The following is a 26,532-nucleotide window of genomic DNA, read 5'->3' as shown; positions in this document are numbered from 1 at the left end:
AATATCGTATCGAATAATGGAAGGATGTAAAATCATGTCGATGTATCGTTTATCTTTTTATATTCAAGCCGTATTTTCGAATAAATTATCGATAATGTCTGACATCAAATATGTAATTGCTGATCGAGTAGCTGAAAAGTCGAAAATAGAATCCAAATGTGTATAGGAGTAACAAATTATATCATGTCACGTTAATAAACAGCACATTGTAATGAAATATTATTTAAAAAATTAGAAATAAATTATGCAAATTATTTATAGAAATATTAGGAATCCTCACAAATCATGTTTTCATGATTTCTATTAATTATACAAAATTATAAATGAATAAATTATGCAAATTATTTATGAATAATCAGCCTCACATAAATCATGTTTCCATTATTCTACCAATTAATTTAATAGGTTTAACAGAAAACTAAATCTAACATAAGTGATAAACGCGCTGTTTCAAATTACATATCACATTACGAATCACCCTAATAAACAGCACATTGTAATAAAATATTATTTAAAAAAATACTATTTAAAATATATAAAAATATTATATTTTTTAAAATATTATTTAAAAATTGGTTATGCAAAATTATAAAATAAATTATGCAAATTATTTATAGAAATATTAGGAAGCTTTAAACCATATTTTCATTATTTCTACTAATTGTTTAATCGGCTTAGAAGAATAGAAAACTATGTAAATCTAATATAAGCTAAAGGCGCTGTTTCAAAATTACATATTACATTACAAAATGTCCATACCAAATCGTGATCTGATACCAGTCTATAGATCCCCCATTATAAGAAGAGGCAGAAAATGGAAGAGGGAGAGACGCTCTTTCTCTCTCTAGCTTTTGCGAGATCTATAAAAACACATTAAATTTCGCGAAACCGATTTTCCTCTTATTAACGAGAAATATTCGCGAGAAATTGTTGTAGGGAATTATGCGTTGTCAATTACATTGGCGAGTTTCTCGCAAACTCTTCGTCCATATTTGAGGTACGTGCACGACAGAACCGGAAGAGCCTTAATCCGCAAGCGATGTGTTATCGATCGACCCACCTTGTTCCGTTTAGATAACATTGAGGCTCTAAACGAGCGAAGGAAACGCGACGTGCACTTAATTAAGTCCGCAAATATATCGTCCTCTAGGGGTTTCTGTATGTCGGTCGTAGGATTTCCACAATCCCAGGATAGCCCGAAAATAATAGACAAATGGTACAATCCGCGTAATCAAATGTTTATAACTATCTGCTCGCTCGAATTTCATCGTGGAAATGATGGAGAGAGCGAGAAAGAGACAAGACGACGAAAACAAGATTATATATAAACATTTTTGTGACGCTGTAATGCGCTATTGGTTATATAAGGCTGCCTTGTTGTTATTCGTGCAGCAAAAATTAATATATCATTGTCACCTGTGACAAGTAATATTCTTTGAATGATTTTTCCTTTACTATTACTGTTCCTCTACAAACGTCATATTGCGTCTAATTAACATATGTCAATGAGGTGTCATATTATTAGCAATAGAATATCGTTGCGACGAGTGATTCATCATGAATTTAATTTCGCAGTTTTTGAGCTCAAAGATCGAGCCATATATCTTTGTGCGTAATTTCTGCGTTTTATCGAGATATAACAAGATTCGTGTGCGATCAATATCGAAAGTGTCATGAAAATATCGCGCGATTATAATTAATCGTGTTTTCGCGAGTAAATGTCATGCGGTCATGAAGAAGCATCAAAGAATAAACGAGAGAGGCTGAAGAGACCCGAGAAAGCATCGAAGAATGGAATAAGTAAAGTGAGTAATTTGTAATTTATTTATTATTAATTATTTATTATACCAGGTGTCCCATTTTAAAGGACCCACTCAAATATCTCATTGTCAGAAACACTGCGTTAAATCGAAAAATATTTCCTACAAAAGTTGTAGGGTTTCGAGGGGGACATAACATAGTAATATTCATTTGACCTTGGGCGGCGTCTCCAAGGTTAGTGAAGGTTAACCTTAAGTGAAGGTGAGAATGAATTTTGAAGAAAATAAAAAAATGCTTCAGATAAAAATTGTTCAAATTAATTAATAGAAAAAGATGTTATAATAAAAAATATGGGTTTCCGTTTAAAAAATTTATTCTCACCTTCACTTAATCTTGGAGACGCCGCCCAAGGTCATATGAATATTACTATGTTATGTCCCCCTCGAAACCCTACAACTTTTGTAGGAAACATTTTTTTGATTTAACGCAGTGTTTCTGAGATATTTGAGTGGGTCCTTTAAAATGGGACACCCGGTATATTTACGTAACTAATGGAAGAGAGAATAAATACGGGGACATCGGATAACGAAGTAATCAAGAGATTGAGGAATTTACAATTAATTTAGAGGCCCAGTTTTTTATCTCGCATATAAAAAAATATAATAATAAAAAAATTGTGTTTCTCATATTTGCATTAAAAAAATTGCGTGCCGCAGATTGTAATCAAAGCTTTTTCGATTATTATCATGCAGCCTCCGAGTAAGTGAAAACTCGGGAGGATGATGTGAAAAGTCGGCGAAAAATTTTAGTTAAAGTAAGTGGGCCCTCTGTCCAAAACTTTGGCCCTCTTCGCGTATATAGTCCTTTACTTTTTCCACTTCTTTTTTTCTTATTTCTTTTCTTTCCTTTTCCACCTCTCCAATCTACGAACGAAATCAAAAGCACCTTGGGGAACAATAGTCGAAGTCCGAATGTTTATTCCTCCCCTTTGTCTCGTTTCTTTCAAAAAAATAGGGAGACACTAGGACAAAAATCGGTTCCAGATACGCGATTTTTTTTATTATGAAGTTATAAAATAGGTCGCGTATAAACAACAGGGCGTGTTTAAAAGTGATAATGTTCTAATTTTTAGAAATAAAACTACGAGGGGTTAAAAAGGCGATTAATTGTGTACGGTATTTTTGAAAAGAGATCGCAGAAAGAAAAAAAATGTTTACGAGAGGTAGAATAAAAATGTCGCGACACAGCGCGCTATCTAAAATTGCGAATGCACGTCCCCTTGTCAATAATATGATATTTAATTAAACTTTTTTGTGATACGCGCGGCTGACGTCACATGCTTATCGCGCGCGCGATGCTCTGACGGGTTATTTATGCATTGTTCGACTGTACGTGTGAGCCAGAACCGTATAACATCATACAACGGCATTTTATTTCATATAACATCAATATCGCGCTCTTGTAGACACAGTCAATAACATTCGCGCGGCTAGAAACGAGACAGATGATGTTTCGACATTATTTGAAAATCCATTCGCAAAATGTAATATTTTTTTTTCTTTAGACAAAGCGAAATATGCAATATTGCAACGAGAAAACAGCGTGTAAACATGTCAAATGCATTTCGTTGCACAACGTGCGCGACAATATTTTATGATAAACAATACACTTGCGAAAATGTATTTATTGCGCGAATGTCAGTCACGCATACGTAAGCAAAAATTAATTTGTAATAATTACATATAAATGTTTGATTAAAAACGAGCGCTTTTAATAAATTGCGATGAAGTCAAATTTACGCGATATTTACAAAAGAGACGTATAAAATTTTTGTAGTGATTTATAACTGAAATAGATATAATTGAAGTAGCATTATTACATGAAAATTAAAAAATTTATTAGAACAAATTTAACTTATGTATAATCTGAATAATCTGCATAATCTAAATACTGAATAATCTTTGCATAAGAAATTATGCTTATATGTATATGTATACAAATCTTGAAATTATTGCTTCTTTATAATGAATGCGATAGTAGTATCTCCTTTTAAAATATTTTCGTAAGATATTTACATAGAAAAATTTGCAGTATTTGAAGCCGAAGAAAAAAAAGGAAGTAAAAAACAGCGTTTTTTTTTTTTTTAATTAAACACATTTAAAATCATTATTATTAAAATAATTGATCTCAATGAAAGGGAAATTATGACAAATTACAAATTTATTAATTTTCGTGTAAAAAATTACATCTTCCTTCGAACAATCTATAAATCAATAATAATTTTAAATTAATTTTATTAAATAAAATTTTTTTATTTAATATCTTCAAATAATTTCTTTAAAAAAAAAATGTATTTCTTGTAAAAATATACATTAATAAAATAAAAATAAATATTTTTAAAGGAAATATTTATTTTTCCTTGGGAAAATTATTTGACTACACAATCACGTCCACAGAATCAACAATAACACGTTCGTCCTACGATGGCTCATCGCATTTGCTCGATCGCTCGATTGCGCGCTTGCACTTTTCGATATCTCGCTGCAGTCGAGTCTCGATGCAGCAGCAGCAGCAGCAGCGAGAGAGAGAGAGAGAGAATGTGCATTTCTCTTGGCGAATCTCTTGCCAAATCCCGAGTCGTCGTAACCCTATCGGAAATTCACCGCGGCCAGGCTTTCTCGTCTCGCCGGATAAAAGATAGAGAATAGAGGTCAAATCGAATCGCGCGCGAGGGAAGACGAAGAGAGTCGCGACTAGAAGGGAAACCGATGTGCGAGGAGAAATATACATACATAGAAATCTTCCACTCGATAATATCGCGGTTAGTGGGGCAATCACCCGGGAGAAAGTTTGTCTCTCCTCTCTTTTTCTCTATCTTTCTCCAATCGACTCTCAGTGCATCCTTCTCCTTCGCTTCAGTTCTTCTTTCACAAAAGTTCGCGAAGAAAGGCAATTCGCAGAGAGGCAGAAGGAAACTTTGGCGAATTTTCGCGACAAAATGCGAACGGTTTTTGTTGCGCGATTAAATTGGGATATAATGGAATAATAAAATTGACGCCGAATACAATTGGCGTCGATATTTACGTTATTGTTATACGCCGGTTACGTATAAGCAATATGAAATTTATTTCGTCATAACACAATTAGAACCGGCTGCATTTTCCGTTGTTATTTATATTTACCCGAAGCATTCATAGGTAGGAGTGATTGAAATTTATTGCCAATTCGAGAGCGCGCGCATATCGAACAATAGTTTACTACAAGTGACTCTATATGTGTCATTATATTTAAAGAAAATGTTATTAATTTTCGCAATGATGTCGCTTCGAGCAAACTAGACGAAAATAATTAACGCTGAAATTACCTCTTTTTAAAGAGAGAAATAATAAAAATTAATAGTAACAGAATGTATACTCAAATTTTGTAAAAAAAAAAACAATTTCAGGTAAAATAAAAAGATTTTGTAGATTTTTAGCTTTGCAGCTTTTCAAAAGTTCCTTTATTGTATACGCTTTTTAATGCTTTTTATTCATACGATTGGAAAGTTATCAAGAATGCAGTTTTTCTAGCATTTAATATTGATTTATTAATTGTAAAATTAATTTGGACAATAACAAAGTGCGATATATCATTATATCTAAACGCTAAAAATATATGCAAGTATATAATGTAAAATAAAAATAGAAAACAAAAAATAAAAACGTGTTAAGGAATATTAATTTATTTAAATTAATTATTTATTAAATTATTATGTATTTATTAAATTATTTATTTAATTATATATTTATTATAAATAAATAAGTACTAATTTTTTTTAATATCACCTGTTAAAAAATTGAACAATTTTTTATGAAACTTACACAAGTTTTTGATACTGAAATAAATCGTCAATAAAAAATCGCATAAAATTTTAATAAAAACTTAAATATATATTGCAAAGATGTGTTAGACATATGTCTCTTAAGTGTTAAATAAGAGTAAAATTATAAAAGGGCAAATTTTTTTTTTTTTAATTCCCTGAATCCCAATCACAAATTCCATGAGAATTCCCTGATTTTTCAAAGTAAAATAAAATTCCCTGAGAATATCAGGTTTTTCCCGGGAATATAGTGAATATACACCCTGTAGTAGTCAAAATTTATACACTGCAAAAAAAAAAAACTGTGTCAAATTATTATTCTACAATATTTTTTTTCTTTAAAGTAAACTCGCTCGTCGTGATAACGAGAGGCTAGAGATTTAACGATTAGAGCTATACTTTGATACCTATACATATATACTTTCACTTTCAAATCGAACACACATTATCGATCCCGAACTTGTAGTAAACCGCGAAGGTAAATCAGAAAGAGAGAGAGAGACGCAAGTTTCGCAGCGATAAGCGTAATTAACGGTAAAGAAGTGAAAGTACATAAGCCAAGTACCTAACCACGCGCGACTGCTCGGAATTCAGGGAAGTGAAGAGAGAGACAGGAAGGAGTCGGAGAGGGGAATAATTAATTATTCCAAAGGATTAGGTCGCGCGACGGTCGGATGGGTATAAAAATATATAAACTGCGGCGAACGAATATTAATGCAGTAATATTATAAAAGGGGTCAACCGTTATATTCTCTTCGCGTGTGGGCAGGAACAATATGCGTGCCTATCAGATGGATTATATTTTCAGTTAAATCTCGAGCTCCGAAGGGGGAAACCATGAAGAACAAAAGCTCCCTCTCCTCCTTCTTCTAATTTCGTGAGAACAGCGTGTTTCATGGCTTAATTGCGCGGGGGTCGGCTGCCCCCTTCGAATCGATGGTATCTAAATTGAACAGAGTCGCCGGGATATGGATAAGATACTGTTTCCTGCCGAAACGCCTTTCGCGATTCGTCTTCCTTACGGTATCCTTGTGGTATAATAAGCGAGAGAGAGAGAGAGAGAGAGAGAGAGAGAGAGAGAGAGAGAGAGAGAGAGAGAGAGAGAGAGAGAGAGAGAGAGAGAGAGAGAGGATTCTCTCAAGCATACAAGTGCTTGCAAATTTGTCGATCTGAAGAGAAAGTGTATACAGTGGCGCTTAAATAATGTTCTTGGGATTTTTGTCTCCACATTCTTTTCGCTGAATCATAAGATTGTATTATTCACACACAGTTGGAAAATTTGTGTTTTCTTGTTAAAAACGGTCCCCGTTAAAATTTTTGTGTTAAATATTTAACACATTCATGTGTTAAATTAACATTGCTGTTGTGTTAATTGAACTCAAATGTTAAATTATTAAAATAACTGAAAAAGTGTAAAAATAACACAATGTGTATTTACTTTTAATTTTACACAATAAATATGTTCGGTATTATTAGTGACAAGATTTATCTGTTTAAAATTTACAGAAAAAAGGTGTTAATTTTATTTTATAATATAAGTGGGGGTGATAAAATGTAAAATTAACAATTTTATTAGTTAATTTTTACATTAAAACTATGTTAATTTAACACAAAATTTATTTTAAGTTTACTTAAAGTTTGCATTTATTTTATGTTAAAATATTAACACAATATTCATGTCATCATTTAACATATCCGTATTATGTTAAATTAACACAAAAATTTTTGTGGACCGTTTGGGACATGTGATATTTGTTAAATTTAACACAAATTTTTCAACTGTGCAGAATTCAGCAGAATTTTAATTAACAAATTGATTAATCTTGTAGACTCGGGACCGAAATATCTTTCCAACGCGATGGAAATTTTTTAATGATTTAAAACTGAACATATATATATATATATCTCTCTCTCTTATTCATTATACGACAAAGAATTGTCGAATAATCTGTAATTGAATGTCTTTCTAATAAAATAAGAATCCTAAGAGAACTTTGAATGAAGAAATGCTTCACAGACACGATTGAGATCTTTATATATATGTCAATTATGAGTTATAAAAATCGAAGCGACGGAGAATGCAATTATTATTTGATTACTAACGAAGTTATTTAATTACGATTTTTAATCGGACTATTATAGAGCTTCTTTGACGACGTTTGGAATTATATCTCGCTTTGAACTTTTCGTCGATGCAATTTCCACGTCAACGTAATGTCAATATACGATGTTCTTGTTGGCAACAGATGTAGTCGCGAATGACGCATTTGATCTCGCGCGGTTTTCAACCTCTGAGATTCTCGGGTCGCATAGCATTGTACGACCGTAATTTCCGCGTTCTACTATCGCAATATAATAAGGTGCGATCAATGTCGGGAGGTCGTATTCTACCTATTAGTGCGCGCGCGAATATGTAATTAACCGTGTTTTTGCGAGCGAGCGTCGAGTAACTTTCGAAAAGAATAAAGAGATGAAAAGCTATATTGTTTGACGATTATATGAAAATATGTGCTTGAATTTACAGTGATAATGGCGTTAAAAAATATTTCGTATTATTTACTTTAATAAATTGCTTGATAAATCTAAATTCATTATTTTTAAGTTTTTAAAATTATTATATTAATTTCTGAAATTATTATATAATTTTAGAAAGGAATGTATGGCGAAAAAAATGTCATATTATTTATTTTAATAAATTGTTTGATAAATCTAAATTATTATTTTCAAGTTTCTAACATTATTATATTAGTTTCTAAAAATATTATATTAATTTTCAAAATTATTATATGTATACTATATAAAATATTCTAAAATTATTATATTTTAAAAAATTGAAAAAGATGTATAGATGTATATCTAAGTTAACCGTAATAAGAATTAAAATAAAAAGACAAAGAGCTATATATATTGTTTGACGATTATATGAAAATGTGCTTGAATTTACAATGATAATTAACGCATAGCGATAAAAGATATTTCGTATTATTTACTTTAATAAATCGTTTGATAAATCTAAATTCATTATTTTTAAGTTTATAAAATTATTATATTACTTTCTAAAATTATTAAATAAAATATTTTAAAATTATTATACTTTAAAAATTTGCAAAAGATATATAGATCTAGATTAAGCGTGTGTGTGTGTGTAATTCAGAATAATATAAATAAATATATCGTAGATCCTAAAATTAAATAAAATGACAATTTTATTTCTACCACATAATACTAATTTCTCGTAAAAAGAAATTCCGATATGAAAGATATTCAGTTAGATGCGCTCGAAAGCGTACGATGGAAATTTCCGATGTAATGTCTACTGCAGTTAGTAACTATCTGTTAGGCTACTACGCACAGTAATTTGTAATGTAACCAATAAATATAGTACTAATAAATTGATCGTGACGAATAGAGCTTACTAGTGGAGCTAATTTTTCGAGATTTATTTTTATTTCGCCTAAAGGGAGACAAAATATTTCCACGTAAATTATATACTTATTTGGACCTAAAATACTAATCAAAAATTAGTTTAACTAATTTATCAAGATTTATTTTTATTTCACCAAAAAATATTTCTACGTAAATTATGTACTTATTTGAACCTAAAATATTGATAACAAAAACTAGTTCAGTTAATTTTACGAGATTTATTTTTATTTCGTCAACAGGGTGACAAAATAATTTCACGTAAATTATATACCTACTTACTTGTGCCTAAAATACTGATCGAAAATCAGTTTAACTAATTTTTCGAGATTTATTTTATTTCGCCAACAAGGTGACAAAATATTTCCCCGTAAATTATTATTTGTGCCTAAAATACCGATGGAGAAAGCCAGTTAAAGATCTTCACACAAATTCTTTAAACGTCAACCTCGAGATTATTCATTTATAATTTCAATCATCCATCAAACAGCTTGAATTAATTTTCGTCCACCATTACACGTCGGTGAAATGAATACTCTAGACTCTAGCAGATTGGACTGATACATACACGAAATTATTCGACGTCTGAAATAATTGCCTCGCCTAATGTGATTGGAAGGCGCGTCATCGGCGCGAGAAAGTAATCGAAACGTCAATTCGCGAATTCAAGTAGCCGCGAATTCAAAAAGCCAGAGGGAGGAGGGTTTATGCTCTATTACCGGAGCGAGGCGAGGTTTTAACGCGGCGAAATGAGACGGGATGTCCACATGGCTTTCTTCACGGCCGAGTGCACGCATAGACGTACGTCTAATGTAGGCGGTTGCGAGAGATCGTGGAAAGCTAATAACGGCCGGTCTACTTTCCAAGCTCGAAATAATGAACACGCTGGCCGTTGGCGACTTTCGCGTCCTCGTCCTCGACGTCGTCGGAGAGATCATCGTCACCATCCTAATGCAATGCATCCCTCACAGTTGAAAAATTTGTGTTTTCTTGTTAAAAACGGTCCCCGTTAAAATTTTTGTGTTAAATTAACATATTGCTGTTGTGTTAATTGAACTCAAATGTTAAATTATTAAAATAACTGGAAAAAAGTGTAAAAATAACACAATGTGTATTTACTTTTAATTTTACACAATAAATATGTTCCGTATTATTAGTGACAAGATTTATCTGTTAAAATTTACAGAAAAGAAATGTTAATTTTACTTTATAATATAAGTGGGGATGATAAAATGTAAAATTAACAATTTTTTTAGTTAATTTTTACATTAAGACTATGTTAATTTAACACAAAATTTATTTTAAGTTTACTTAAAGTTTGCATTTATTTTATGTTAAAATATTAACACAGTATTTGTGTCATCATTTAACACATTCGTATTATGTTAAATTAACACAAAAATTTCTGTGGACCGTTTGGGACATGTGATATTTGTTAAATTTAACACAAATTTTTCAACTGTGCTGTTTCTCCTTCTCTTTATTTTTCTACCTCTCTACCTTTTTCTTCCTCCATCTGGGAATTATTAATCGACAAGCAGTCGTCAGGTCCTAGAGCGCTGGTCTCTAGGAGAAAGCGGACGTTTAATTATCAGCCACGTTAATTGCGTTAACGTGGCCGATCGAAACGGCGAAATATAACTGACGAACGTTGAAGAAGAGAGCCTTTTCCTCGCCCTTTTCCCCGCCGCGTGCTAATTTCCTAGCAATTTCTCATCTCGCGCGCTCGCGCCACTTCAAGTTACAAGAAAATTACCGGGAAAACGAGGATCGAGCACTTCATCGGTCGTTTTCGAGTGGTTCTTTCTTATCGCCCTCCCACCCCGCTTTTCCGCGCTCTCGGGGGAGAGATAGATAAAAGAATATGAGTTTCTCATCGCGAAACGGAGCTTTCGTTACCTCGGGCTAACCGATGGCCAAGTCTTGATAAAAAGGGCCGGAGCTCGTTAGTAAACTTGGAAATTGGAACAATGAGAGAGAAAGAAAGGGAGGTAGCGAGTTCTCTCTCATAATGCGCGAAGAGTGCGTTTTATCTCGCTCCCCTTTGATGCTATATAAATGCGCGTGTATCTCGTTCCGGATTTTATTCATAATCGGGTTTCTGTTGCGTTAGCTCGAGCTCGAAAATAAACAGCGACCTTTGAATTAGCGGAATCAAAGCGAACACATGCGGATCAGTGATTCGAATACACGCCCCCTCATATCGTATACTTTATCACCAGCCGTATATAAAGTGTCCGTGTCTGTGTGTGTGTTCGTGTGATACAGAAAGTCTGAATAAATCATGCGTGTTTAGAACTTGCAATATTGATCGTTGCGCGCTTCGAGCATTTGAAGAGAGAAGCCCCTAGCATCAGGAAAAGGTTAATTAAGCCAAGTTAATTTATATACTTGGCATCGAGAGATGCTACCGCTATCTCTTGATTAAACAGCATCGACGATGCGTATTCAATTTACGAATAATATATTATTCAGGCAAAAAAAAATATGTTGTTCAACGTGAGTTTTTTTTTTAATTTCGTAAAACGCGCTCGTGCGGAAGCTAAATATATCGGACGCAAGTTTGAAAACAAATTTACATGAAATATCGGCACTATTAGATTTTTCTCAATAATATAGAATTAGTAAAAATATATTGTTAAACACAGTGATGCTCAAATATCCGCGAAATGTATAGACACATTTATCTCTCCCTCTCTTTCTGCTAATAAAAATATTAATACACGGAAAAAATTTTAGGTAGGCATCCCTGAAATTTAATTACCATATCTAAATTTTAGTTACAGTTAATAATTTTAAGCTATAGTTTAATAGAGAATTAAATATATTAGTTACCACAAAGCTAAAATTTATATGGTAACTAAATTTTAGGTGTAATTAAATAGAGACACCTAAAATTTAGCTGTGGTAGCTAATATTTTTTTCCGTGTACATTTTCTCTTAGAATTTACTCTGAAAATCGTGGGACAATATGGTATGGAAAAAATTTTATGAGAATTTCTCTGATTAATATTTATCACAATAAAAAATAATATCTATCACAATAAAATATGAAATATGTTTGATTAATTTTACTAAAAGTATAGTAAAATTTACTAAAAGTATAGTAAAATTTACTAAAAGTGTGGTAAAATTAATCAAACATATCTTTAAAATTCTTTCCATACCATATTGTCCCATGATTACCATAATTTTCAGGGTAAATTCTAAGAGAAATTTTCTCCGTGTATATGTAATTAAAACTCGAGATATTTAGATATTTTCAACAGTTCTGTTAATAATTTCGAATCAAAAGTGTATATATTGTTGCTAAAAATAGCAACAAAAAATATCTACGCCGAAGAGAGGGCGATTATTCATTCTGTGATGCATCTACTTTACACCTCGCGTTTCTAAATAATTCAACAAGTATCCATTAGAGCATCACGCGAGATAAAATCAGTGTTAACTGCAGCTGGCGAGTATCAGTTCGAAGGAACGACCGCCGGCCTGTGGGAATAGCACTCGGAGGTGGATGTAATTTCCAAGCCGGTGACGGGTCGGAAAAGCAGAGCAGAAGGAGTCGCGGAAAGACACATCGCCAGGAATCTTCGGGGGTTTCGCCGCGACAGTATCAAGCCGGGTCATCTCTAATTATAGCGACCTCCCCATCTCCCTCCTCCACCCCTCGCTAAGAATTGTGCGCACTAGCTCGGCGTATTAACCTCAGGCACACCGAGTCTTGCCAGGAAGTCTCACTGTCTCTCAGTTTATGATTATAATACGCGACGCATTCATATTTCACGACAATTCGAGATTCCTATCTCATAGTTTCGCGTCATCTATTCACGTAAATCCACTCACGCTATTCATATATATATTCATATATACATATACGGAGTGTCCCACTTTAACTTTAGCATTGAGATTTCTCGAAAATGTAGTCTTATTCCAGACGGAGGTAGAATAAAGATTCATTTTTCGACTATTCCATTCTAACAATTTTTTAAACCAAATATCACGATTTGTGTAAGAAAATTATGATGATTTTGTTTAAAAAATGATGACCTCAAAATCCCAAACCTTGAAGAAGTCTATGCTTAGGACAAGACGTCCCCCTAGAAATCCTATAACTTTTGTAGGAACCATTTCTTCGATGGAAGCCTTGGATTTCGAGAAACCTGAACGCTAAAGCTAAAATGGGACACCCTATAGATTTCGTATACATAAATATATATTTTTTATAAGTGGTATAAATATCTTTCTCGGACAAATTGGGAACAAAGAGAGAAGAAGGACGAATATATAGAGAAAAGCTCGGGTTCGCTTCCGGCGAAATTCATTCGGGACGGTCATTAAAGAGGAACCATGCAAATGCACCTCTATACGAGCGAATCCTCGGCTTCGCTCCCGGTGATATTGGATGCCGTGGAAGATGATGCACTTGGTCGGCGAGGAAGGCGCCATCCATTCAACCGTGGAATTTCATATGGCGAACACCCGTACATTAATTCCGAAAGGAGCCAGGAGTGAAGCCAGGACGCGATGGGGATGGCGCACGCAGGGCGTCGATGGGGAGTTTGAAGGATCGCGGACCTATCGGGACAGCTTTGACAAATGTCTGCGGTTAGGACCTCCAATTTAAGCCTGACTAATCTCGCGTGACCTTAATAATGCCGGGCGCACATATATGTACGGATCGCAGTGGATCGTTTCTTCATATATATCGTTGCGTTACGAGAGCGAATACCCAACCGTACATTATTGAAGTACATTTGTGTAACTCTCCGCGTAATTGACAGCTTAATACTATCCTTCTTCCAGCCAGCCGGGACAATTACGTAAGGGCTGTTAACGGCGCGAAAAGAGATATCAGATGTGTGTTCAGAAATTCGTGAAGGGGACCTTACCGCGTAAAAAAAAAAAAGAAATCACGTAACGACGACTAGCCGCGGCAGAAGACATTACATTATTGGAGGAGACGTGAAAACGGCACATGGTGACGATGTTAGTTATGTATGTACGTACGTATATATACGCGTTGCGCGATATCCCTTTACGTAAGTATACTTAGCGGCGATCAAGGCGTTCTAAGAATGGAACGCGAGAGCTCCAAGCCCCTCTTTGTACGACGGACATTTTTTTCAAAGCGATAATAGCGGAGCTCCGCGATATCTCGCGTCTCTAACGCGCGCCCGCGCGATAATCTAATGCGAAGATTGCCGGTAATTAATCTCGCGTGTCAGGCATCGTATACTGGCACCGTTATAGGCGCGACAATTTCGTGAATAGAGAATGTCGCTCGTCTCTCGCGCGAGTAGAATAGAATAGAATTTATTATACGCGTTTCTTCGCGTACACAAAGAAACTGCGAACATCTTAGAACATTACGTCGTCGACCGTGTATTAAAAAAATTCTATTTAATAGACGAAAGACGTTGATAATAGACGAGAGAAAAAGATTGATTCGAAGTCTCGACTGATGAATAAAAACTTCATTTTTTAATTTTACTTCACGCATTTATCTGAAATTCGCTGGTACATTTTAAATAATTTATAATTTATACTTGCTTATTATTTTTTTTTTATATTTATTATTGCATATTTAATTATCTAAATAGATTGCGCTTCATTATTATTTTCAAAGGGGTCAATAATACAGAATCAATTCTTTTATTCTCTTAAAATCAATAATACATCAAATTACGGGATGTTTGGTTTTTTTTTTAATTTAAAGTTTAAGTAAAAGTTTAAAGCGACATATTAAAAGAAATTAAAAAACTAAACATTTTGAAAGCAATGAAAGAAAAAAGATAATATTTAAAATAATAAATATAAAATAATTTATAAATGAAAAATATGAAACAAGAGAATAAACATTACATCGTCAACCGTATAATAAAAAATTTTATTTAATACTTGACGAGAAAAAGGTTAATTAAAAATTCCTTCTATGAATAAACTTAATTCACTCACACATTTATATAAATTACACTAACATGTATATTTAGAAAAATCTATCATTTATATTTGCTTATTATTTATATTTATTATTGTATATTTAATTATCCAAGTAGATCGCGCTTTATTATTATTATTTTCAAAGGTCAATAATACAAAATTAAATTAATTTTTATTCTCTTAAAATCATTTCTCTCAATATTAAGTTATGAAATATTCAATTAATTTTAAGTAAAGGGACATTAAAAGAAATTGATTAAAAGGCTAAACATTTTTAAAGCAACGAAGAAAAAAAAAATTATTTAAAATAGTAAATATAAAATAATTTGTAAATGGAAAAATACGAAACAAGAGAATGAATATTACATAGTCAATATAATCGTATAGAAGAAAAAAACTTTAATAGCTGACGAGAAAAAGATTTATTGAAAATTTCTTCTATAAATAATAACTTGAAATTATGAGTTGAAATTTAATTTTTAAATTTTACTCACATTTATATAAATTTCAATAACATATATATTTGAAAAAAATTATCATTTATATTTGCTAATTATTTAAATTTATTATTGCATATTTATAATTATCTAATAATAAGTCGATCGCGCTTGATTATTATTTTCAAAGGTCAATAATACAAAATTAAATCAATTTCATTCTCTTAAAATCAATAATATATCAACTTACGAAATATTTAGTTTTTTTTCAGTAAAGCGACATATTTAAAAAAAATTGATTAAAAGGCTGAACATTTCTAGAGAAGCGAAGGAGAAAGAGACAGTACTCTAAGCTAATAGATACAAAATAACCTGTGAATGGAAAATACAGGACAGGAGAGGATCGCGTTGTGAAGTAGGTCCAATCTAACAAGTTTACGTGCCAGAGCAAGGAGATAGATTGACAAGAGGGTGCGAGAAGCGGGGGATTAGAGGCGGGAAAGGAAGGTCTACAAATTGATCGCGGGTCTTTTAGGCCCGTTTCGCACGACCCCTTTGCACCCGATACCGTATAACTCTAGCTGTCTCTCGCGCTGCTGAATCACCGTTCTCGGTTTTGTGACTAATGAAACTTTAAGACCCGCCGGAATGAAGGATGAGCCGCGGGTCGACTTTGAATTTCGTGCGCGATTGCGACAAGTTGGAGAAGAACCAAGTGGACGAGCGGCATAATGACTCCTATTACTCGCGAAAAGAAACGCTATGCTCAGCTATGCGAGATATTCCCTCGGCCTCTCGTTCTTGTATGACGGGATTATTAGCGTCGATGTTAACTGTGAACTGTGATACGTGTATAGCGTTCCGGGTTCGCTAAAAAAACCACATTTGTCCCTTTTAAGGCTCCTGGGTGCTCACCGCGGCCATATTGGATTGTGACGTCAGAGGCGAGAAAGCACACGCTGAAAATTCTTAGATGCCATTTTTTAATGAAAAGATATTTCGATTAAACAGCACTTCAGATGGCTTTAGCACACTCTTAAAAACCCCCGAAAACTATCCTTTTCCCTTTATAATCAATCAACATCTGTAAAATGATCGAGATATCAGACTTTGCCATGCGGAATGACTGCGCATGTGCAAAGACCAGACGGACTGGGCTTCATAATATTACATTTTACAGCTGTTGATTGATTATAAAGGGGAAAGGATAGTTTTCGGGGTTTTTTAAGAGTGTGCTAAAGCCATCTAAAGTGCTGTTTCATCGAAATATTTTTTTATTTCGAAATGGCATCTAAGAAATTTTAGCGTGTGTTTTCTCGCCTCTGACGTCACGATTTCGACATGGTCGGAAAGAAGCCAGGAGCCTTAAGAGGATCCTAAAGCCGTCTTGTTTTACTGACAAAATGAACATTTTTTCGCACGCTTTTCATTTTATGGGTTAAATAGAATAACAAAAAATTTTTTTTTGTTTTTAATATAAAATCGATAGGTTCCGACTTTGTTTCTATATGTACTTTAATCGTGGAAAAGCATTTGTTATTCTATTCAATCAATAAAAAGAAAAGCGTGCAGAAAAATAATGGTTTTATCAGTAAAACAGAATGGCTTTAGGATCACTTTAATGGATGCTCGAGTCAGAATCATCGGAATTTATATAAAAAATCAAAAGCATTATGCAATACTAGAGAAATATATTTTTTTCAAATTATTTATTATGAAATGAATTATTGGCTATTAGTCTAAAAAAACTGGAAAGTAAAAAAAAATGTTTTTAATAGTTTTATCTTATGTAAAAAAAAAACTTATGTAGAATCTATGTAGAATTTAAATATACAGATACGGCTTTTTCTTTTGTGCCGCACTTTTTTACAGGTATTACATTCGTTTGACAAGTTTTTGCGTTTAATGAAATATTGGTAATCCATCAAAAATGTATTCGTAACGGTGATTCATTCGCGAAGTTGTGCGTAATTGTTCCGCGTGTATTGTATTATCGTTCGCCATATAATAGACAGAGGTTTGCGTACGAAAAAAAAGAAGAAAAAAAAAAAAGAAAAAATATTGTTCGATACCGCGCGTACACACATATGTACACACAAACGCGAAACTTCGAAATAGATTTGCTACTGCTGTTGCTGAATGCGCTGACAGAATAAATCTGTTTCTGGAACAGCGCGGTCGTTAACGTTTTCCGGGATCTGAAAATACATTTTCCGACGAAACGAGAGATTGGAAGAGAGAGAGAGAGAGAGAGGGAGAGGGAGAGAAAATTCTTTCGCAGCGACGAGGACGATTCGGGCTTCTCGTTTCGTGAGTTTCTCGAAGACGTCACGGACGAAACCTCGATTTAACGGTTAATTTACCTCAACGTTTCGAGAGATGTACTCTCTCGGAGTCACGTTTTTTTTTTTTCCCTTCCCTCCCGCCCCACGTCGGAATCGTGTCGAGAGTTTCCCAGAGTCGTAGATCCTCTCTCGCCCAGCCGTGCCTCCGCAATTTTACGAGCCGATTTTACCATTTGTGAGGTAAAAACGCTGACATTTTAAATGTACTTGTCAACGTCTCAATGCAGATAAATGAGTATTAAGAGCGATTTATGACAACGTAAAGCCGAGGGGAAAAAATGCAGATGGTTACAATTTTATGATAAAAATCTCTCGAACGAATCTTCATTAACGTAACTTTCATTTTGAGAAAAAGATATCGAGATCCCTTATTCAAGAGTGTCTTTTGTATAGTATTACGTTTTCAGTAATGTATATGTATGTATAAATAATCAAAATAATCAAAATAAATAATTATTATTTTTAATAGTTACAAAAACGATAAAAATAATTTTAAAAAATTTTTGTATACCACTTTATATCATCTTCCTAATTATTATAATCTCATTAAACGGCAGCTAATAACTAATTTAATTTAATTAACTCTTAGTAATTTTAATTAAACTTGCTCGTAATTAAATATTTACAAAATTAGCGTCGATCGCGCATTAAAAATACTGCATTAAACGAGACAAAAATCGTGAAAAAAAATACGCTGAATTTTTTATCGACAACCGCGATATCGCGGGTAAATAATGCCACGAGCCATAATCTACCCGGTATAATTGTATCCGTTTCCGGCGCGGACGTGTTAAATTTACTAGCGAGCAGCATCAAATATGAAATTCCAGACGCGCGATCCTGGTCGCACATGGTGCGTGATAATTGACTGACAATGAAAATATTAGCCGGTCGATGGACGCGCAAATAGATGCCAGATTTGCAGACGCAACAGCCAAATACAGCTAGTGGAAGGGGTAGACTGGCAACGCACAATGCATTATTATTTTCAAAGGGGTAAATAATACAAAATTAATTCTTATTCTCTTAAAATCAATAATACATCAAATTACGGAATACTTGGTTTTTTCTGAAAGTTTAAGTAAGTTTAAAGCGACATATTAAAAGAAATTGATTAAAAAACTGAACATTTCGAAAGCAATGAAGGAAAAAAGATAGTATTTAAGATAATAAATATATAAAATAATTTGTAAATGAAAAATATGAAACAAGAGAATAAACATTACATTGTCAACCGTATAAGAAATAATTCTATTTAATAGATGACGAGAAAAAGGTTAATTAAAAATGCCTTCTATGAATAAACTTAATTTCACTCACACATTTATATAAATTACACTAACATGTATATTTAGAAAAATTTATCATTTATATTTGCTTATTATTTATATTTATTATTGTATATTTAATTATCTAAGCAGATCGCACTTTATTATTATTTTCAAAGGTCAATAATACAATGAAATATTCAATTATTTTTAAATAAAGCGACACATTAAACGAAATTGATTAAAAGGAACATTTCTAAAGCAACGAAGAAAAAAAATATATTATTTAAAATAATTTGTAAATGGAAAAATACGAAACAAGAGAATAAATATTACATAGTCAATATATATATATATAATCGTATAAAAGAAAAAAACTTTAATAGCTGACGAGAAAAAGATTTATTGAAAATTTCTTCTATAAATAATAACTAGAGATTATGAGTTGAAATTTAATTTTTTAATTTTACTCACATTTATATATAAAAATTTCAATAACATATATATTTGAAAAAAATTATCATTTATATTTGAACATTTCGAAAGCAATGAAGAAAAAAAGATAGTATTTAAGATAATAAATATAAAATAGTAAATATATAATAAATAATAAATATAAAATAATTTGTAAATGAAAAATATGAAACAAGAGAATAAACATTACATCGTCAACCGTATAAGAAAAAATTCTATTTAATAGATGACGAGAAAAAGGTTAATTAAAAATTCCTTCTATAAATAAACTTAATTTCACTCACACATTAATATAAATATTATATAAAATTTATATAAATTACACTAACATGTATATTTAGAAAAATTTATCATTTATATTTGCTTATTATTTATATTTATTATTGTATATTTAATTATCTAAGCAGATCGCGCTTCATTATTATTTTCAAAGATCAATAATAGAAAATTAAATTAATTTGTATTCTCTTAAAATCAATTCTCTCAATATCAAGTTATGAAGTAGGTCAATTATTTTGAAGTAAAACAACACATTAAAAGAAATTGATTAAAAGGCGGAACATTTCTAAAGCAACGAAGAAAAAAAATATATTATTTAAAATAATAAATATATGCACTGTGCGTTACCAGCCTACCCCTTCTACTGACTTGTACTTGGTTGTTGCGTCTGCAAATCTGGCATCTGTACGCGCGAATGCTCGCGTGTTCCGGGCGTTTAGCGACGGTTGTCAAACGTAACTCACGGTTTACATCGTCGGCCGCCGACGAAATACGCGAACGTTAATAATAGGGAGAATAGGGTGAAACGTGTCCGGTTTTCCGCCCCATATTATATGGCCCTATCGAGGATCCTGAAGGAGGCTGCGGGCAATAATAGTCCCGGCCGCTAATCAACATGCGGATGATGCATTTGTCCTGGCGCGTCATCAATTTCGACCCTGTCCCCATCAGCCAAACATTACTGTCCGTTTGTCGTTTAACAAATGTCAATTCGATACTGATTTCCCGCGACATGTTCGAGGTATCGACTTCGGAATCTTATACTTCGTATAGAAACCGCTCGAAATAAACGTAACATCGCGAGCTATTTAATCCATATGCAAAGAGGGGAGAAAGGGAGGGGTCATCAGTTGTAATATTTTAAATACGAGGTCACGTGCGAAAATAGGCTGGCTATCGGTTTTTTCGACCGAACCGATAGACAATCGAAATACGTTGACAATCGTTGACCTCGCGAATAAATTAAATTCGCGTACAGTTTTGCTCATTCACGAGCACACTACGGAAACACGGGAGAGAGAGAGAAATATTATAACGATGATGGTAGGTACAGTTTGTGCCTATGTATATATTTATACGACATAGATTTTTCGAAATAGCGCATACGTGCAACTCGCGATATGTCATTCTTTTTTTTTTTTTTTTTTTATTCCACAGCGCTTGAATCAGCCATATTTTTTATTTTGAAGTAAACTGCACTCTCGACGCATGTATAGCCGGATGCCCCGCCGCCTTTTGTTTTATTCAAACGACATATACAACGTTCGAGTCGATAGTTTTCGAGCGATTTTTACAGTATGACAACGAGAGAGAGAGAGAGAGAGAGAGAGAAAAAGAGAGCTCGGTTCTGCGTTAGTTATAGAGATACTGCGTTTTTGCAATATGATACTGACGTGGAGCCACTCGGCAGCCCAAGGGACGGAAAACGCGAATATTTCACGAGTACATCGTACGTGTGTAGTTTTGCAGCTGAAACGATCAATCTCACTCTGCGGCATCGAAGATGGCGAGAGCCTTTTATTTTCAGAGACCGCCGTATATACTTTTTTATTTATTATTGTGTGTCATATTGTGTAATATTATATACCTATATTATACAATAAATATATAATAAGTATATATATATTATATAATAAATATATTATATAATAAATATATCGGGTGTTAAAAAAGTGGCGGATACGCTGTATAGGGGTGAATTCCTGAGGTTATTTGGAGACGATTTTTCCTCAACGAAAATGTCGAGAGAAGTCATCATTTTTTGCAAGCTCCCAATTTTTGCCATCATATATCTTGGTAACTAAGCCTTAAATTAAAATTCTATTAAATTAAAGTCGACTTGAAATTAATTGAAGAATGTAGTTTTGTTAATATTTTAATTCCACAATACTTAGTTTACGAAAAGCCCTTTATTTTCAATTACTTATAACTCGAAAATTATTGGTGCCTCGACATTTTCACTGAGGAAAAATCGTCTCCAAATAACCTCAGGAATTCACCCCTATACAGCGTATCCGCCACTTTTTTAACACCCTGTATAATAAATATATAATTATTTATTACATAATAAATATATAATTTTAAAAAAAATATATATATATATACTACACAAATTGTGAAAAAATATGAGTTGAATAACGAATGGAAATCCAAATTGTGTGGACCAATGAAAGTTAACGAGTTCTAGCACATTGTGAAAATTTATTCTTTGTGAAAATTTTTCAGCCATGAGATAATTTTCAGCCTGAAATAAGAAAGTTACTGGGTTTTTTCTAGAAAACAATATCAAAAATTTTTGAACGAACAGGTAGAAAAATTATTTTTCTCTCTATAACCTATGTAATACATAATAGGGTCTAGGTTATTGTCAGGTTATTGTTAGGTTTTTCAAAAAAATAGAGAATATCGACGGCGTTTTTCAAAGTAAAAGGAAGGAAATTTAACGAAACATTTAGGTCGCGACCGTCATTAAACGTAAACCGAAAATGTCTGGGGATAAAGATAAAGCTGCCTTTACTTCGAAAGCTATTGGTGGCAAATATGCGTTAAAAATGACATGCAATAATTAGCAACGACAGAGATGATTTATTGATACAAAAACGTCTGACACTAGTATAGATTGAGTACTACATATGTACTTTTTTTTCATTTTTTTATAACAAATTTAAAAGCTATGTCAGTCATGCTCTTAAACTATATTTAATTACTTGACATTTCTACGTCAATGGCAATTTACAAAATTATAATAATATCCAATTTACACATTGAATGATTTACCTTAGTATTATTAAGCAAACTTAATTATTAGTTGGGCAATATTATCGTCATCGTGTATATATATATATATATATATATATATATATATATATATATACAAATTAAGTAATTACTCTCAATCACACTCTTATTAGACAGACTGATATTTACTCGCGTGACATTTCCACGTTCAATGGCAATTGACAAATGTTAAACATTTCGACATTATAATTATATCCAATTTAATAATTTGCTCTAGCATTACTAAACAAATAGATTAGTTGAACAATATTATCGTCATCCTGCATATATATACTGTATATACAAATTAATTAATTATTCTCGGCATCGGTATATATGGCCGCGAAATTAAGTGATTATTCCGGCGAGTTGTTATTTCGCGAACAAACCGCGGCGGGGAAAATAAACGGATCGCTGCCGGTGGCTAAAAAAACGCGACTAAGTCGATGATCCTACGTTTTATCATGGCTCGCGTATCCTCATGGTTACTCCGGCAATGAGGCGGATCATTATTCTCCCCGAGCTGAACGCCGATCCGGCGTCTTGAATGATACTAATTACACACAACCGAGGAGAAGAGAGAGAGAGAGAGAGAGAGAGAGAGAGAGAGAGAGAGAGAGAGAGAGAGAGAGAGCTCGCGCGCCGAATGGATTGTTTTCGTCTTGTTTCGGGGTTGAAGCGTCTAAGAACGGAGTCGCTAATGACTGGATTCATGCCAGCCCCCGGAGGGACGATACTACTGGGAAAAAATGCGGCCGACGACCGAGGTTGGTTAATGACTGAGTTCTACACAACCGGCATAGATTTCCCATTCGTATCTCTTTTCCCGCTTTCCCGCCATTTCCTCTCGCAATCGCCTGCAAGAGATCTCCGATCATTTTATCAGCGTTTAAACGCAATTTTCTTTATCCCGGACGTCTAATTGAGGTGTATGAGAAAACGAAACTCTCCGCTTCGATATCCGAGAGAGAGAGAGATCTCTTTGATAAAGTTTCTCGTGTTTTGTAATTGAAATAAAATTGCTGAACATCGATGCGCGCAGTTTTAGCCTGCGGAAACAACGTGTAATACATATGAAGGAAAATTGCATTTTTCCAACTCGACGTGGAAAATAATTGGAAGATGCAAGATTTCTAGAACTTTTCAATCGATCTAATCACGGAACAAAAAAATTAGCTACCATAGCTAAATTTTAGCTGTCCCTGAAATTTAGTTATCATGCCTAAATTTTAACTATGGTAACTAATATTTTTTAGCTTTAAGTTTAATGGAGAATTCTATAGCTAAAAAATATTAGCTATCATAGCTAAAATTTAGGCATGATAACTAAATTTCATGTGTAATATAGGGACAGCTAAAATTTAGCTATGGTAACTAATTTTTTTTCCGTGAATGTAAATTTGCAACAGACTGTATAACTTAAATTATATTTTCGATATTCACCTAAAAGTTTAAATATTTTACAATAATGTACTTGCGTCAAATATTACAGCGATAAAAAAAGAAATTGATTTTGACTTCTCTTCTCTTTCGCGCGTATCAAAATTAATTTATGTAAAAAATATTAACTATATTTTAAAAGAGAAGAGAGAGAAAAATCATACATTTAAAATACATTTAAAATAAATTTGCAACATATTATATAGTTTAAATTATATTTCATTTCCGATATATTGATTCTCTAAGAAGTTTAAATAGTCTGCAAAAATTTACAATAACATATACTTGCGTCAAATATCACAGCAATAAAAAAAAAAGAAATTAATTTTGATTTCTTTTCTCTCTTCTATTTCGCGCGCGTATCAGAGTTAATTCCTACGAAAAAATTAACTATTTTAAAAGAGAAAAATCATATGCATTTAAAGTAATCAACTCATTGCAGTCGGCCACGTCTATCATCGCATGCAAGCAGCGGAATTATTAATATCGTCGATATATTCGATCATTTTAATAGTTAACGCTCGTATTCGTAACGCGGATGCATTAAGCGAACGCATTCAGTAGATATTCATCATTGCGACGTGGTACATGATTGATCGATTCAAAATTGATTGCTCTATCGGGTACGTAGATAGGTAGGTAGTTGCGGGCTGATTAATATTGCAATTTGAGGGCGGTAATTAACAGCAGCGACGCGTGCCAATGACGCCCTAAACAACAGCCGCGCTTCCGCGAAAACTTCCACCGTACATTTTTTATGTCGCTCCCCGCGCATTCTGCATCAAAATTAACCGATATAAATCAAGCTTGCAATTAACGCGGTATTATTTTCGAAATATTCCCCGAGAGGAATATACATATATAAATCTACATATACATATATATACGTATGTATTTATATACGTATTTATATTTTTTATCTAATATTTTTATATATTTTGTATATATTATAAATTTTCATGCAATCAAATGTAATGATCGTAGAAGAAGGAATTATTAATCGGCGTATATTTTTGAAATCACATTTATAGCGATTATACACAGTTAGAAAATGTGTTTTCTTGTTAAAAACGGTCCCCGTTAAAATTTTTGTGTTAAATATTTAACACATTCATGTGTTAATTTAACATATTGCTGTTATGTTAATTGGATTCAAATGTTAAATTATTAAAACAACTAAAAAAAAGTGTAAAAATAACACAATGTATATCTATTTTTAATTTTACACAATAAATATGTTCCGTATTATTAGTGACAAGATTTATCTGTTAATATTTACAGAAAAAAATGTTAATTTTACTTTATAATATAAGTGGGGGTGATAAAATGTAAAATTAACAATTTTTTTAGTTAATTTTTACATTAAAACTATGTTAATTTAACACAAAATTTATTTCAAGTTTACTTGAAGTTTGCATTTATTTTATGTTAAAATATTAACACAATATTCGTGTCACCATTTAACATATCCGTATTATGTTAAATTAACACAAAAATTTCTGTGGACCGTTTGGGACAGGTGATATTTGTTAAATTTAACACAAATTTTTCAACTGTGTAATTTCTCAATCAAATGTTTGTTTAATTTTTTGCTATTACTTTTGCTTCTCAAATTAACTATCAATTTCCTATCTTCTCATAACATTTAATGTTTAAAATGTCAGATTATGCTTGAGGTCTTAATATTTAATATTAGTTATGATTATATTAAATGGTACACATAACATACTCACTCAGTATTAGAAATCAATCATATGCCACCGTGATTAGAGATAGTGACTTACCTGAAACAGAAATTATGAATACAGCATTAATAACGATATCGCGATTAACTAACAGAATATTAGATGCTAAAGCTTAATTATAATATAATTAATATAATATAATATAAATATAAAATATATTATATAGAAAGAGTATATATATATATATATATATATATATATATATATATATATTATTTGAGGAGTGAAATATTTAGGCCAACTAAACGAGCATTTTAATTTTTAGGTTGTTATTGTTTATTATTATGAATTTGTATTATTAAAAAATCTTTGTAAACGTTTCGACTGTACTCAGTCTTCTTCAATACTAAAATAACAAGAGTCACATTAAAATCAATAATTTACATAATAAAAAACGTATAAATCTGCGCAAATAAGAACAGCAAAATACAAAAATAGTAACGAGGTGTCTTTTCGCTTTTTTTATCACTTTCATGTCTGACGTTCAACCATACACACAACACCGCTAAATAAAACGAACATTTATAATTTCAATAATCTCACAATTGTTAACTAGCTGTGCAGTTGTCAACTTTGGACCCATAGAATTATATAAGATTCATAATAACAAATTGACGAGATAAGAAAATTGACCAACACATTCTTCGCCTACTAACGATGAATTTTGTTAACAATTGTTCACTCAAACTCATTGTCCAGCGACTGTTTTGTATCTTGACTGTATTCTAAAATAGTATTTTGTGATTTAAATTATTCTAGTACTCTGCGTTGATACCACTGCTT

General features: G+C 32.5%; 1 protein-coding gene across 11 annotated transcripts in view; it reads right to left on the bottom strand.

Annotated features, from left to right (window-relative positions):
• The window catches only part of LOC145943462 (CCR4-NOT transcription complex subunit 6-like), a 588,057-nt gene that overhangs the window by 521,942 nt on the left and 39,583 nt on the right, over positions 1-26,532 (bottom strand). Inside the window, exon 4 of one of the 11 annotated variants that reach the window (XM_083050980.1) lies at positions 25,697-25,788. The exons of the other annotated variants lie outside the window; for them this stretch is intronic. Within the exon in view, the coding sequence (XP_082907106.1) occupies positions 25,751-25,788 (38 nt within the window). The 3' untranslated portion in view covers positions 25,697-25,750. Of the gene's footprint in view, positions 1-25,696; positions 25,789-26,532 lie in introns of those variants that run through there. 11 annotated transcript variants of the gene reach the window in all.

This window comes from Prenolepis imparis, unplaced genomic scaffold (assembly GCF_030444845.1).
Source record: "Prenolepis imparis isolate NDT839.2.m4 unplaced genomic scaffold, iyPreImpa1.0 SCAF_12, whole genome shotgun sequence".
Taxonomy (NCBI): Eukaryota; Metazoa; Arthropoda; class Insecta; order Hymenoptera; family Formicidae; genus Prenolepis; species Prenolepis imparis.
This window is presented reverse-complemented; position numbering and strand designations above follow the sequence as displayed.